Source organism: Phlebotomus argentipes, unplaced genomic scaffold (assembly GCF_947086385.1).
Source record: "Phlebotomus argentipes unplaced genomic scaffold, Phlebotomus argentipes genome assembly contig_15, whole genome shotgun sequence".
Lineage (NCBI taxonomy): Eukaryota > Metazoa > Arthropoda > Insecta > Diptera > Psychodidae > Phlebotomus > Phlebotomus argentipes.
In genome coordinates, this window is record NW_026776181.1 from 8,305,263 (window position 1) to 8,319,762 (window position 14,500).

The 14,500-nt window shown below is 40.4% G+C and overlaps 2 protein-coding genes across 6 annotated transcripts; one reads left to right on the forward strand and one right to left on the reverse strand.

Annotated features, from left to right (window-relative positions):
- Positions 1-28: 28 nt before the first annotated feature.
- LOC132262949 (integrin alpha-PS1) lies at positions 29-11,668 on the reverse strand. 5 transcript variants are annotated; one of them, XM_059762458.1, is made up of 8 exons: positions 11,558-11,668; positions 10,874-11,288; positions 6,964-7,091; positions 6,231-6,254; positions 4,030-4,276; positions 3,272-3,971; positions 1,622-2,927; positions 29-1,568 (listed from the first exon to the last, which is right to left on the reverse strand). In XM_059762458.1, the coding sequence occupies exons 2-8, from the start codon at positions 11,074-11,076 to the stop codon at positions 829-831; spliced, it is 3,348 nt and encodes a 1,115-aa protein (XP_059618441.1). In that variant the 5' UTR covers positions 11,077-11,288; positions 11,558-11,668; the 3' UTR covers positions 29-828. The 5 variants fall into 5 exon arrangements, with proteins under 5 accessions (XP_059618441.1, XP_059618442.1, XP_059618444.1 ...); XM_059762459.1 differs by having other exon boundaries at positions 10,874-11,307; XM_059762461.1 differs by having other exon boundaries at positions 11,621-11,648.
- A 474-nt stretch (positions 11,669-12,142) lies between these two features.
- On the forward strand, positions 12,143-14,296 carry LOC132261450 (thioredoxin domain-containing protein 5 homolog). The gene is made up of 3 exons (XM_059760274.1): positions 12,143-12,475; positions 13,085-13,601; positions 13,660-14,296. The coding sequence occupies exons 1-3, from the start codon at positions 12,327-12,329 to the stop codon at positions 14,161-14,163; spliced, it is 1,170 nt and encodes a 389-aa protein (XP_059616257.1). The 5' UTR covers positions 12,143-12,326; the 3' UTR covers positions 14,164-14,296.
- The last annotated feature ends 204 nt before the right edge of the window (positions 14,297-14,500 follow it).

Sequence of the window (14,500 nt, forward strand, 5' to 3'; positions counted from 1 at the left end):
GTCGGAAAACGGAAGTCAAAGAACAGAATACTTTCAAAAGCTACCTTTTATTTGTATAATCTGAAAATCCTAAACACAAGTTACATCATTTATTTTCCTAATCATTTTAGCCAATGCAATAATTCAGATTGACACAGATTAAACAGATTGAAAAACTACAACAAATACTGTTACATTTTTGGAAGTTTTTTTTTCTCAACAAAGACGCATCATTAAACTATTTTTAACCATCTAAATATGAAGGTATGCGCGATATCTTATCACTTATAAATGCACTTTAGTATAAATTTTTTATTAGGCAATAAAATTCGAATTTGGAATACCAAATTACCCAAGAATTACATGAGAAAATAAGCCACAATCATGCTCACTTAACTCTCTATGTATGTAAAAGTTCAATATTTAGAAGTATTACTGTGTAATTTGATAAGTTGACCCCGGACACTTGGTCTGAATTAAGTATTCTATATCATAACATGGTATTTGTGTGTATAAAACGAATACAATCTATTCAAAATATTAAGATAAAATGTGACGTGGGAAGAATACTTCCCATAAGTACATTTAGAACATTTCGTTATTATAATCCAATACAATACGACGACATTATTAGGGCAGAACAGCTAATAAATTACATTACATAAAATGTATTATAACGCTTCTTCTAAACTTTCTCTCTCTCTCTTTCTCTGCAATAAAATCTGCACTTACAAAACGGATAAGTCTATATAAAATCAAATTTTTCTCATTCAAGAATCGAACGGAGAACCTAGAAAATTTCCGGGAAGAAATAGGCTAAATCACAATTTCACTAAGGCTACTCATAACTCATTTCGATATGAAGGGCTTCGTTTCGCTCTTCTCCAGATTCCCACTGAGAGTGGGATCGGGTCGTCGTCGCTTGAAGAAGCCGCACTTCCACATGATCAGAATGAGTATTATTAGCACCAAGATGCCGGATACAATCGAGATGATGTACACCCAAAGAGGCACTGGAGTCTCCACGGCGAGCTTCAGTTCCGGATACGCGAGCGTCTCCACTGCGGTCGTGTAATTCCCCCGCGACTGGTCAATTCCGTAGAGATCAGGAATGCTGATGCTCGCCCGGGACACAATGTGCACGCGATCCACAACCGGATAGTCCGCCACGAGCGTGGAGTTCCACAGGCGCGCCTTCACGTGGATGTAGACCTCAGTTTTGCGCTGCATATTGTAAATGGCACAGTGAATCTCGACACACTTTGCAGTCTTCCGCGCACAATCCATGTGCACCACATCGGATTTCTTCCCATCAGTGTCCACCAGACTGTCTGCCCGGATCACCACAGCGTGATCCCGCCTCACGCGATTCACTGGGGCGCTCTCGAACTTGGACGAGCCCACGGAGGATTTCTCATAGCTCGCGGCGGAGTAGAAAGCGGTCTTATTGTGCGTGCGTCGAATGTAGGGCTCTGGAGGCAGTTCATCCTCCATGAATCCTCGCTGAAGATTCAGAGCGCGTCGCTTGAAGCCCAGAGGATTGATTATCTTATCGCCGCTCCTGAAGCACTCACCGGCTCCGTTTGCACCTGCAAGAAGAGCGTTTAGAAAGCAAATATAATCGTAATAATCGCTGACGAACCTTCAATTGTGGGCTCCTCCTCGAGATACAGCAGCCACTTGCCCTGCTCCTTGTCGTTGGCCACCTGATGAGGCCACATGATGCGGACGTCAATGTAAGGCGCCTTCCATGGGCCATCGTTGTAGATTTGATAAGTGTGATGAACCACCGTTCCCACATCGTCAAAGTACTCCATGGCGCTCTCGCCCTTGATTTCCCCACCGTAGAACGATTGCTCGGGTCTGGCCCAGCCCTTAATGCTCAGCTGTGCCTTCTTCACCACCTTCACGTCCAGCATTGTGGGCGCGAGTTCAGTGATCTGTTTGGACGTCGAATTGGCCCAAATGCGGAAACTCAGTCTCGGCACGGAGTCCTCCAAGCCACTGGGATCAAAGCGAACAGTCACTCTGGCCACACCATCGCGTCTCAGGGGATTCCCAAGTGTGCACGCCACAATAGTCTCATTAAATCGGTTGCATATCACAGTTCCCGACCGAATGGCGGCAATATAGGACACACTCGGTTGATGTTGAATGAACAATTGTGCCTCATAAGCCGAATCCTCCTGATTCGTCACCGTCACATTCATCTGCAGCTCATCACGCTCGCCCAGAACAAGCGTGTACATATTTCCCTCCTGCTGCAGCTCCAGTTCGGCGGCAATCTCCAGCTGAGACTCGCAAATGTCATCACTGCCGCAGTCCTTCTGGAAAGTTGCCTCGAATTTGCGATTGGCCTGAGCCTGATTGAGAATCGGATTCAAGGCAATGAGACCGGATTCCTTCAGCTTCGGTTCGACGAATGTGTAGTTCAGTCGGAACTTTATGGGAGTTTGAATGTCTCTTGTGCCCTCCTTGATGTACACCACGTGCTCAATGCAATTCATCTGCCCATTGCTCTTCACTTGGATCTGTCGACGCACCACATTCTTGCGCTGCTTGAAGTCCGGCCCAAAGAACACTCGGCTGAATTTCTTCTGATTATCGAATGTTTCCGCTTCAATCACATACTCAAGATTGAGGAATTCAAAGGGCGACGAAGTCTCCATCTGCTCAATGGCACAGCACGCCTTGAAGGAGAAGCACGTCAAATTGGTGCCAGGATCATTTGGACATCCTGATTTGGCTGGATCGATGTTTGTCAGATATGCGCCTTCAACCTTCGTCGTGATGTTCGTTATTGATCTGGCCAGGAGCACAATGGCTGCTGATGAGCTGTACGCTCCAATCAGGAGATCGGGATAGGAATTGTTGTCCACATCAATTCCGCCGGAGAGAGAACTGCCAAAAGTCTTCAGAGACGGTTTCACATCAGCAGCAGTGATGACCTGGAATAGTATGCAATAACAGACGTTAGAAGATATAAAGAAATTGAGTTAAATTAGCAGACATTTAAGCTTTTATAAGACTTTTTTTTTACTACACTCGAAATGGATCTCAAAATGCAAAGATTAATCTGAAAAATGCACTTTTTGTCTGACACACAAAAGAGAAAGGGGAAATGGAAAAATGTGAGCTATTTCTGTTTCAAGATGTTGTTCTTCAGACATTTAACCCTCCCTCTTGAAAATCATAATAAGATAACAAGAAATGGAATGAAAAGTACCAATTGCCCCTAAATAAACACACGATGATTCAAGAAATATAGAAATTGATCTGAGGAAATGCTCACTTGACTGGGTTTTCTATTGAGTCCACTCTCGGATCCCAGATAAATATACACCACTCCGTCATTTTCGTACGGAGCCCCGATGGCGACATCTTCATAGCCATCCTTGTTGATGTCACCCAAATTGGCCAGCGCCAATCCGAAGCGTGACTCCAGCTTTCCGGTGAGTTTCAGCTTGGGCATCGCAGGAAGTCGATGGTTCTCATTTTGATAGACATAAACTGCGCCACCCTCGTCACGAGAGAAGTAAAAGGGCGCGGACACGAGCAAATCAGGAAGTCCATCACCGTTCACGTCTGCCGTGGCGAGTTCGTATCCGAAACTCGAGGCAAATTGTTCGCCATCGAGCGTGGCGGTCAAATTGATGGGGTTTGACGTGGGTGGGTCTCCTTTGGAGAAAATCATCACTTGCCCGTGGCCGGCGGACCGCGGGGCTCCGGCCACGTAAGACATGTGAGAGCCAAAGTAGCGTCCACCTGTCACTGCCATGCCCAAGTAGCTGTACTTGTCCACCGGCGACGAAGCGTCCGTGTGCGGAGAATAGTAGTTCGTCTTGTCCCTCGTCAAGTACTCGCCGCCGATGGAGATGACAAAGATCATTCCGCGCCACGTCAGCGGGCCTGGTGAGCCCAGAACAACCGTGTCATCATCCAGAAGGGCTCCCGAAGTTCCCGCTTGGCAGTAGCCAAAGTCCTCATGAGCCCTGTAAGAGTGTTCCTTAGCACAAATGTTCACTGATGCATAAAATTCGTGTTTCTCACCTCGCAGTGCTGCGTCCTTTGCATGGCTCATAAATCTCATCGTATTTTAGATCGTTGCTGAGCACATAACAAAGTCCCTGTCCAAAGCGAGACTCGCCCATGATGGCAATATAGCGATGAGCACACACCAGGACTTTTCCACTCGCTCCTTGTGACCTCACCGTGACTCCCATCCACTGATCGTCCTTAAACTCATCCGCCAAGACGGGCGGCATAAGATTCTCAATGCTATCCTCATCATCCAAGTCTGTCGCAAAAGCAAAAAAAAACACACACGGAAGAAAATTCCATTAGCCTTATCAAATATTCAGTAATTTTTCCTCTTCTTTGCATTCGAAAAAGATTGTTAATAGCCATTAACTCGAATTTTATGATCTTGACAAAATAAGCTTGATTTCTTATGCATGGAAACGTATTTTTTGCAGCATGTCGCATTTCAAAACATTGCACATTTTATTTGTTAGTATATATTGAACGGAAAATGACAAAAAAAAAACTGTCAAAATGTACGTGACAAAACAAAAACATATTGCAAGAGCAAAATGTATAACATTGAACATGCCAAAGGAATGCAATATGCAATAATTCACTGCACATAAAAAAAAACAACTTAAACGCTCTTGAAGTAGTTAAAAACAATCTCGTGCGTGAAAAACTCGTCTTTGGTGAATTAATCTCGAGAAATCTTCATGTGTCATCGCTATTTCCAGTCGAATAATGATGATATAAGATTTCTATGGTCAGCATCGTCAGCATAATCAATTCTCATCCAAAACTAATCTCACAGGCGTGCTGTGAAAAGGTTTGGTGGGTCAATCGGTTAATATTGCCATGTGAATAGCAAATGCAGGTGCTATTGTTAAGTTTCTAAAGACCTTAATCTAAAATGCTCGTGTATTTAACCTTGCATTTTTCTCATACTCAGAGAAGATGTGCATTTATCACTACTTGAGTGTACAGAAGATGATTTTATGCTGGTGTGAGGTTCCTAAAATGAATTAGGTACTTAAATATAAACAACTTACTACAGGCCATGACAATTTGACATCGGTGACCTAAATCTAATATTTACTACGAGACAATACACACAGCCATCAATTTCCTCATGACATTCACGCCTATATTTATATGTATAACTCTTAAATCCAACACACACACAGTATAATAGTATTTATCTATTTTAATTCGAGACATTCAGTGAGCAATGAAGATTCATCAGTAAATACTCAAATGCTCCTCCCAGTAATATTTACGAAATAAACACAGCTTAAGATAAAGAATATTTGCGACTAGAAAAAATGTCCAAAAAATTGAATGATTTCACGATGACGCCATCAGCGGAACTTTACTGGCGAAACTGAAATGATTTCACTTATTTTTATTGATTGCTGGTTCAAAGAAACATTGCCATTTCTTCAATACTTTTACTTATCATCTTTCGGTGTCTATCTAGAATATGAATGAGCACTTGAATCGGCTTCTATGACCCAGTCATGTACCATCTTTATGTGTCTGCGTGTTTATGTGGCATAAAAACACATAATTATGCTACACATAAACCCAAGAATATAAGCACACCCCGAGGAAAAACATTCAAATATATTCACACATTCTCTAATGCATTAACTCAACGAAAATAAATTGTGAGTAACTCGAAATTAAGGCATTGCCAAATGGATCATCTTTTTTATACACTGCAGACAAATATGCGTTTTCCTGTGTTCTCAATTCCGATGTTTTACCCACATAAAATAATGATTTATTACCAAAAAATGACTAATCTCATAAGAGGAAAGAGATTAAGTTTTTTTTTAGTGCTTTGTTGGTCATTCGCTTTCCTAAAATCATGTTAGTGAAGAATATCTCGGGCTTAGCTATGTGTAATTGTTATTTAATTATTGAATTTGTAATGTTGACTCCAATGCGCCAAAGGCCACAATTATTTTAAAAAGAAATATTAGTCCATGAAAGGCATGAAATGTCTTGTTAATTAGCACAAAAATTGCAGAACATGCAAAAATAGAATTTTCCAAATATATTAGTTACATTCATAGAGCAAACAGAAATAAAATTTAATTCAATATGATAAATCTTGATAATTTTGCATATGCATTAAAGAAAACTTCTTGTAAGTATGTCAAGTAGCAGCGATAATGCTAAGTTAGAGTAAAGATAATATTATAAGCACCCATACCACTTACAAGGATCATAAGCTCCGCCAGGTACTAAAATTGAAGGCACCCAAGAATATAGAAGAATAATAACATAAAACATACACTTAAATTATTGCTCTATTATTTCAATTTTCACCCTCGAATGTTAAATTAAATACTAATAAAATTTTAACATTCGGGAGTTTTCACAGAAAGTAGTAATTAAAGTTTCTTCATGAAGTCATTGTATGGGTAAAAAGATATCGTAGAACTATAAAAAAGTGATCAACTGTATTGTAAATCTCTAACAAAGTGTATCATAATTTCTCTTTCTTTCAAAATTACTTTAACCTCCACATACTCAATCCACCAAATATCTATGAATCTATAAAATATATAAAATCTTAAAAAAAAAATAAATACAATCATTTATAAGTTGAATTAACAAATATATATTTCATGGTTTTGTAATAAATTTATTTTGAAACCAAAAAAAAACCATGATAAGTAGTGTAAAATTGTATATGTATTACTTTTGGAAGCAGTAGAAATTTTATCAATTATTGCTGAGAAAATAAATATTTGTTAATTCGAGATGTAGAATTTTTTAAATTATCACACTACGAAATCTACAAATTTTTACAATTTGTACAAAAGTAAACTCTTTAATTTTCCATAGTTTGTACATAATTTTCGATTTCTTTTTTTCAATGGGAAAACCTCGAAATATTTATCCGTTCCATTGCAGTTAAAGGTCTCATCGCCACTTCTTAATACTCACATCTGCGGCCATCTGTTATGATCTGCGAACAGTCATTGTTGTGCTGCGTGATAGGACATTTGAACAGAGCTCCTGAGTGGTTTGTCTTGGGTTGCAAATTCTGTCCGAGTGGAGCGCCAACGAGAAGCCTGAAAGTATTAAGAAACGATAGAAGGAAGTCATTTTAAAGTCGCTCCGCTGAAGATTACACACATTTCTAATGCACTTATGTACATCTATTCTGTCGTGTTAACTGAGAGATAGAACCACACCGACCTGTCTGCCCACATGTTTATTGTACGGGAAGAAATCTTGTTCCGATACCTTTCACGATGCCAGAGAAGGGAGAAATTCACTTCAATGAGAATTGAAGATTCGTCGTGTGAACACATCTGAGAGGTGAACAAATGAACATATCACAGCAGAAGTGGATTTGTCGCAAAAAGACTGTTATTTCATTTGGAAATCTTTCATCACGCGAGAGTTCAATGAATTTTGCAAATGTAAAACTCCGTGCTAGACACAAAATCGGAGGCGTTTATAAATATTTTAGAGACTGGCGAATATATTTTTACAACGACTCCACTGAATGGCTTCTAAAAGAAGATAAATAAACAACAACAAAATTACAGCAATATATGAACACTTCTGCACATTACGAAGATCCATTCATCAATATTTGCTGCTCAGCTTCTGAATTTTACTTGAGAATGTGAAATATGATCTAAAACTTCTTTGTTTGCCTCTTGATCATAATTCTCAGAATTTCTTGAATTTAATATCACTGCAGGAAGTCTGGGAAATAATACAACACATTTAAGAGGATAATTGGATTTCAATAATAATGATGATTTCAAATGAATTTATACTTGTTTTTATGAGTCATTGACGTGAAGTGATTCAATATAAAGAATTTGATTTGTTACTGTTGACTTCAATGAACTCTTCTTATTTATCATATCGCTTCGCTCTGGGAAACTTCATCTTCTTTCAATTGAAAGTCATAGAGAAAAATGAGGCGATAAGAAAATAATATGCTGGGTTTACTTTCTGAATCACTCGTTTGAAGACTTTGCAAATATGATTCCTCGAAATTTCATTTCAGTCACATGTGGTACACAATAAATTTATCCCAAACTGTTAAGCCGTATATTATGTAGTATATAGGAGCAGAATTGCCATGATGACATCGAAAATGAGCGACTCTCTGGCTCCATAATCCAAGACATCTTCTTGCTTACGACTGGATTCAGTCTATCGCCCAGCATCTCTCTTTTCCGTGTCCCAGAAAACAGCATTCGCGAGGCGCATTTACAAATGAGGTCACAGATATAAAAACATAGAACAAGTCCAAATGTGGGAAGTGACAGTCCAGCTAAACAACAATGAGGCAAAACTTTCCGGAAACCCATGGCAAGAAGTGCGTTCTTCAGCAAATATTTGACACGTGCATTTTTTGCATACCAAACTCTCTGCAATTCCATTTCGGAGATACAATTACAATTTGTAGTCTCGTCATATTCGCAAAGACAGACAGCGCAAGTCTCTGCATTATCTATTATGGGATTCTTTGCCAGAGGTAGAAGAAGAGCGTCTTGCAGTTTCTTCACTTTAGGCATTGTCTATGGATGTACGCAGGTAAATTCATTAGCATCCCTTCGGTGCGTGGGCGACTTCTTCAACGCACGACGACAAGAAACGCAAGATAATGGAAACGAAATGCATACATATGGATGGAATACGAATGAAGGTGTGTCGAGATGTTGTAGAATTGCACCTTTACTAAGAAAGTGTCTACAAAACGGAGACAGAAAGGGAACTTCTCCAAGTGTACAGAGCGCATTAGAAGAGCGTCGTCATGGACAAGCTTCTTAGCAATATAAAATCAATTAGACTATCAAAAAGTTCGGATTTTTTCCACGCCTTGTTAGAACTCAGAACAACATATGTTGCATACTTGGCGACTGTCTAGCTTCTCATTATTTTTATTCCGCACAACAATGTTTCCTCTTAAAGAAGAAATGTGGTGGCTGTGATGTATATTTCAACATGCACATATTGCTCTCTTTTTACTTGTACACTTCCCAAAGGGAGTCTCAGACCATGTCATTATAATGATGTGAGCGATTCTCCAACAATTGCATCTTTGTCTCACTAAAATTCCACTCAAGTGACAAGAAAGCCCATTAAGATTGAAAGGGAGACAATTACTCTTTATTTATCTTCTTGAATCACCGTGTTTTCATAAGCTGCATATTTGATTTCAATCTTCACAATTCTCCGTCAGAGATTTAATAATATTACTGCATTGTCATCTTATTCCAAGTTCATGACTAATATTCTGGATCATCGCGCTCACATCTGGTCATGATAGTGGCCCAAAAAGAATCTGGGAACAGTGTGGGTGGCTCTTGCAGCATATTGAAGTTTCTCATTCACACTGGATACAATAACAAATCGCCATTTAAGTACACAAAACAATCTGGACGTCTGGTAATCCGTTTGAAAATTCCATATGCACGCACACTCGTTTGGCCGCTTGTATTTCTTTAAAATACACATCCAGTGCAGTATTTATTCCAATGGCCAAATTATTCTTTCAAATAAAGACTCGAGGAATGTTCGTACGTGAGTGCTTTCTTCAAAATTTCTTCCCCTGATACAAGCTACACACCGCACGATAACCTTAAGTATTCGTAATCTGCCGCAATGATAACTGGCGAAAAGAGTTATGCAATGAAGCATCAAAGAGTTAAATATTAAGTACAGAATTATATTTCGCGATGTGCCCACTCAGGTTCGCAGAATGCCTTTGGAGTGTCGTCTGGCGCAAAGGGAGCTTATATTACCTGTGCACATATTATGTACAAGCCACTTCTGTTCTTGTATGTGTGCCTGCAGATAGGGAGAAATGTGTTCCTTATAAGAGGCACGAAGAAAATCACCATATTAGTCTTCAGCTTAATTTTCGCACATTCTCTCTTCACAAATGTTTTTCATGGGTTTTTGTCCTTTTGTCCCATCATTTACTACTTCGCAACATATACACGCTCAGTGAAATTCGTATCTTTCAATCCTCTTTGTTGCGCGCTATCCAAATTTCAATCAACATCGAAAAAGGTTATCATTGTAGTATCTTCTCTAGACTATTGACAGTTGATAAGAGATGGATTTTGTAAAAAGAAGTCGAGCAAGACACAGTGATTCTCGTCTGGCAAGTTTTATCACCAAGAAGTTTACGAAATAAGAAGTCAATCTTGTTTGAAAACGTTTATTTACCTACTTTATGTTGTGTATTGACGGTATTGACATCGTCAGAACCGGTCATCGCACGTTTCACTCATAATACATCTCTAGATTTATTCTCCCAATAATTCTCTGTCTCTGTGACTTCATACTCACAATTGCAGATGACGCTAAGTAACGCTCAACATTGAAAAAGACATTTTTCCAAATGCCGAGAACTGATCAAATATTGATTTACAAGAATTTCAATTTCGATAAAATCTTTGTGTATTTACCAAATAATCCAGATAACGATGATATGTCGCGAACATCATTAAAATCCTACTAAAACTCTGCATACTGTGCTGGATAAACATTTACCCACAACTAGAGATTGTAGAGTGAGAATGGGAATAATTCATATTTTAATAATAACAGAGATATCATAATGGAAACACACACAAAAATAACAATTTTATAGCCACATTTTCCCCTCGGAGCTCAATTCCTACAAGAACGGCGTTTTGCTGGTACCAGCGTGAACGTAAATTGGAAAACATTGAGCGTATTGGGTCGAAGATCATCCAGAAATTATGGACTGGAGTTTAATGTACACTTATGTTAATGCATCATAAATGTTTCCCTTCAGCAGACAAAATGTTGGTCACATGCAGAGATTTTAGTTAAGAGAAATAGAAAATCTCACCATTTTCTGTTGTCAGAACTCGCCTTCTCGCCAACAATGTGCATCGCGACGGAATATCCAAAGTACGAATCCGTTTCTCCATACTTAATTATCGGCAGTCGATTCTCCAAATTGAAACTACTCACAAACTGTATGATGAACAATATCAAGACACTTGATGGCAAACGTGAACTGAATACACTCATTTTTCTCAGAAGACTCATTCTTCTCACTTTTTCACAATTAACACTTTTCTTTGTTTATCAACTAGATGCTCACTGATTCATTCATGTTACCACTCTGCTCTCCCTTTCAATTAGGCAGCCTAATTTCATACCTCCCTTCAATCGCGCTAACTACTCCTACATTAATGTGTCACCACCTCGATTTGTACAGCGTTTTATGTGTATCGCCGGCTTTCATCGCAACTATAAATCTGTAAATGTTGGAGAGATCTGTCAAAATATAGGATGAATCAAGCTTCGCATCCAGCGAGAACGCCTATAAAAGTTACGTGCTGCATCGTTTATTTACTCAGGGCAAAGAACACGCTATTGATAAGGAATTTTTTTTTCATACTAGAGTAACTTTATAAGCTGTCTCCCTATATTATCCCACAGATAAGATAGTATTTTCTGATAACAAGCCGTTCTCTTTGACCTTTTATTAAATTCTATTCTAATCTCCCTAAGCGTGAAGAAATACCATTCAGGTGTTCGTGGCAAATTGCAGGGAAAACAAAGGTACTTCCTAGAATTTAACACGGACTTCGACGAAACGGCGAATAACACAACCACACCCTATTGAATATTTTCTGCGACTGAATTCGATGGCGTGGCGTGTTTGTGGGAAATTGTACGATGACATCCCGAGAGAGCGCCTCTGCCGGCACTACTCGGCAAATTTACGCTCGCGCGCTGAGAATTTCATTGTAATTTTCAAGCCGAACACTTCCGAATGCCATCATGGCATGTCATATTGTTGAATGAAAGTTGGTCAGCGTGTTTCGAACATAAATGTGTGAAATTTTCTGAGCATGTGGTTCTTTGGATTCTCTTGAATGAACTTTATAGATGGTCTTATAGTTCATTGTTTATACAATACAGGAACTTTAACCATTATGTCAAGAAGTCACAATTGAAAGAGCGGAGCTGAAATTCCAATTCAGGCTACGGGATTTATATTTAACAGAGTCTTCTATCAAATGTTGGGAAACGTTCACAATATCCGTGATTTTCTCCGCGACACTCTCCAGTTCAAGCAAGAATATCGAATTTCTATATACTTTGCGGCACCAGAGAACCGGATTGTCATTCGTCTTCTAGTTCGCCCAATATTCAGTCACATTTTCCGCAGTATTTGATTTATCTTTTTGATTTATTTTAACTCTTATCAGTAACTCTACAAAGGGGAATTTGAGGGCGTATTCGTAGAATCCTCTGTGTAGCGAAGAGAAGTCTCTATTGTATTAAAGATGCGGGGTGCTGTGCTTGTTCTGCTCGCTAGTTTCTTATCAATTTCACTTGGTCATGAGGAACTTGTTCACACAATCCAATTGACGAGTGAGAATTTCAGTAAGGAAATTAAGGAGAGTAATTACTTTGTGATGTTCTTCGCGCCATGGTAAGTTATGGAAGTGCTTTGGTGTGGCTTTCAAGGATATCCTCCAAGTCCGTAGACCCGAAGAAGTGTGTTCACCTTTTTTCCAAATCTTCTCGCCGCCCAAAACCTGTCGTCATTTGAATTAATTATAGAATTCCCCCAAGTGAAGCGGTTGAAATAGAGAGATTTTCAATGTTCTTTATCCTGGGCTTTCCTTGTGCAGCGCGCATTGCTTTGTTGGGCGCACAATGAAAGAGAACATGCCGAAATTCACGAGTCATAACGTGACGAATTCCCTCGATAAAGCAACATATCGGAACCAATTATTGTCACAATCGGACACTTGATAGTGATTAATCAGGGGAAAAAGCATCCGATTCGTATTTTGTGCTAAAGCGCGAATAAGGAAAATGATGAGATTATGAATTGTATGCGTTGGAAATATGATTTACGTGGCCACTTTGGGCAATTGGAACCAAAAAAAATCCATGTCTTTTCCTTAATTTGGCCTTGACTTCAGCCAGACAAGTTCAAGTCGCCGGTCAATTTTTCATTCACATCTTCACAGAGCCCAAAATCCAGTTTTGAAGGCAAATAATACATCGAGAAATGTGCTCTTTCTCGTCTCAGGTGTGGACACTGCAAGCGCTTGGCCCCAACGTGGGAGCAATTGGCCGAGATGTTGAACACCAAGGAGGGTTCGCGGGTGAAGATCGGAAAGGTGGACTGCACCGAGGAGGATAGCGTGTGTTCGGCACATGAAGTCACGGGATATCCGACGCTCAAGTTCTTCAAGTTGGGCGAGGCGGAAAGCACGAAGTTCCGCGGCACGCGAGATCTGCCCACTCTGACCACCTTCATCAACGAACAACTGGGCGAGACTGAAGAGAAGGAGACTGAGGATGAGAAGCCGGAAGTGCCGGAAGCTGTCCAGGGCCTGCAGGAGCTCACAGATGAGACTTTCGGCAAGTTTGTGGCGAATGGGAAGCACTTTGTCAAATTCTATGCTCCTTGGTGTGGACATTGCCAGAAGTTGGCGCCCACGTGGAATGATCTCGCCAAGGCGCTGGAGCACGAGAAGGCTGTGTCCATCTCGAAACTGGACTGCACTCAGTATAGGCCCATTTGCCAGGACTTCGAAGTGAAGGTAAGTCGAGAGTGAGGCTGAGAAGGAACGTGATTGAATATTTCGTATCTTCCGCCAGGGATATCCGTCGCTGTTGTGGATCGAGGATGGCAAGAAGGTGGAGAAATACTCGGGCGGACGCTCTTTGGATGATCTCAAGGCCTATGTGGACAAGATGGTTGGCAAGGAGGCGAAGCCGGCCGAGAAGACTCAGGAGGACAGCAAAGAGGATTCACCACAAGTCGCTCTCCAGCTCACTGCAGACACCTTCGATCATGCCATCGAGACTGGAGTGACCTTCGTGAAGTTCTTTGCCCCGTGGTGCGGACACTGCAAGCGCCTGGCTCCAACCTGGGAGGAGCTGGCCGTTAAATTTGTGGGCAATGGCAATGTGAAGATTGCCAAAGTGGACTGCACCGTGGCGGAGAACAAGGAGTTGTGCTCCCTGCAGGACGTCGACGGCTTCCCCACGCTGCATTTGTACAAGAAAGGTGCCAAACTGGAGGAGTACAATGGCTCCAGGACTCTCGATGCGCTGTACGACTTCGTGGCGAAGCACGACAAGGGACATGATGAGCTGTAGAGAGGATTCATGAGTGTACAACTGCGGAGGTATACTTATGAAGATATCGAATGGGACGATTGAGGGTGTTCCTTAACTTCCATTGCTCCATAAAGAATTGAAGAAGTTTCCAATAAAGAAAACCCTTTGTAAATCCGTTGCTATGTACATTACTGAAAGTATTATAAAAGATCTCGTCGATCTTCGCTGTACACGCTCAGCACGGTCGGTGATCATTTTATTTTATAGGCGTGTGCTACGTTTTTATTATCAGAAATATTCACCACATTTTCTGGTAAAAGAGAGAATTTGAACTGTTATATGCGAAGGTGAGTATAACATTATCTCATCATCAAAC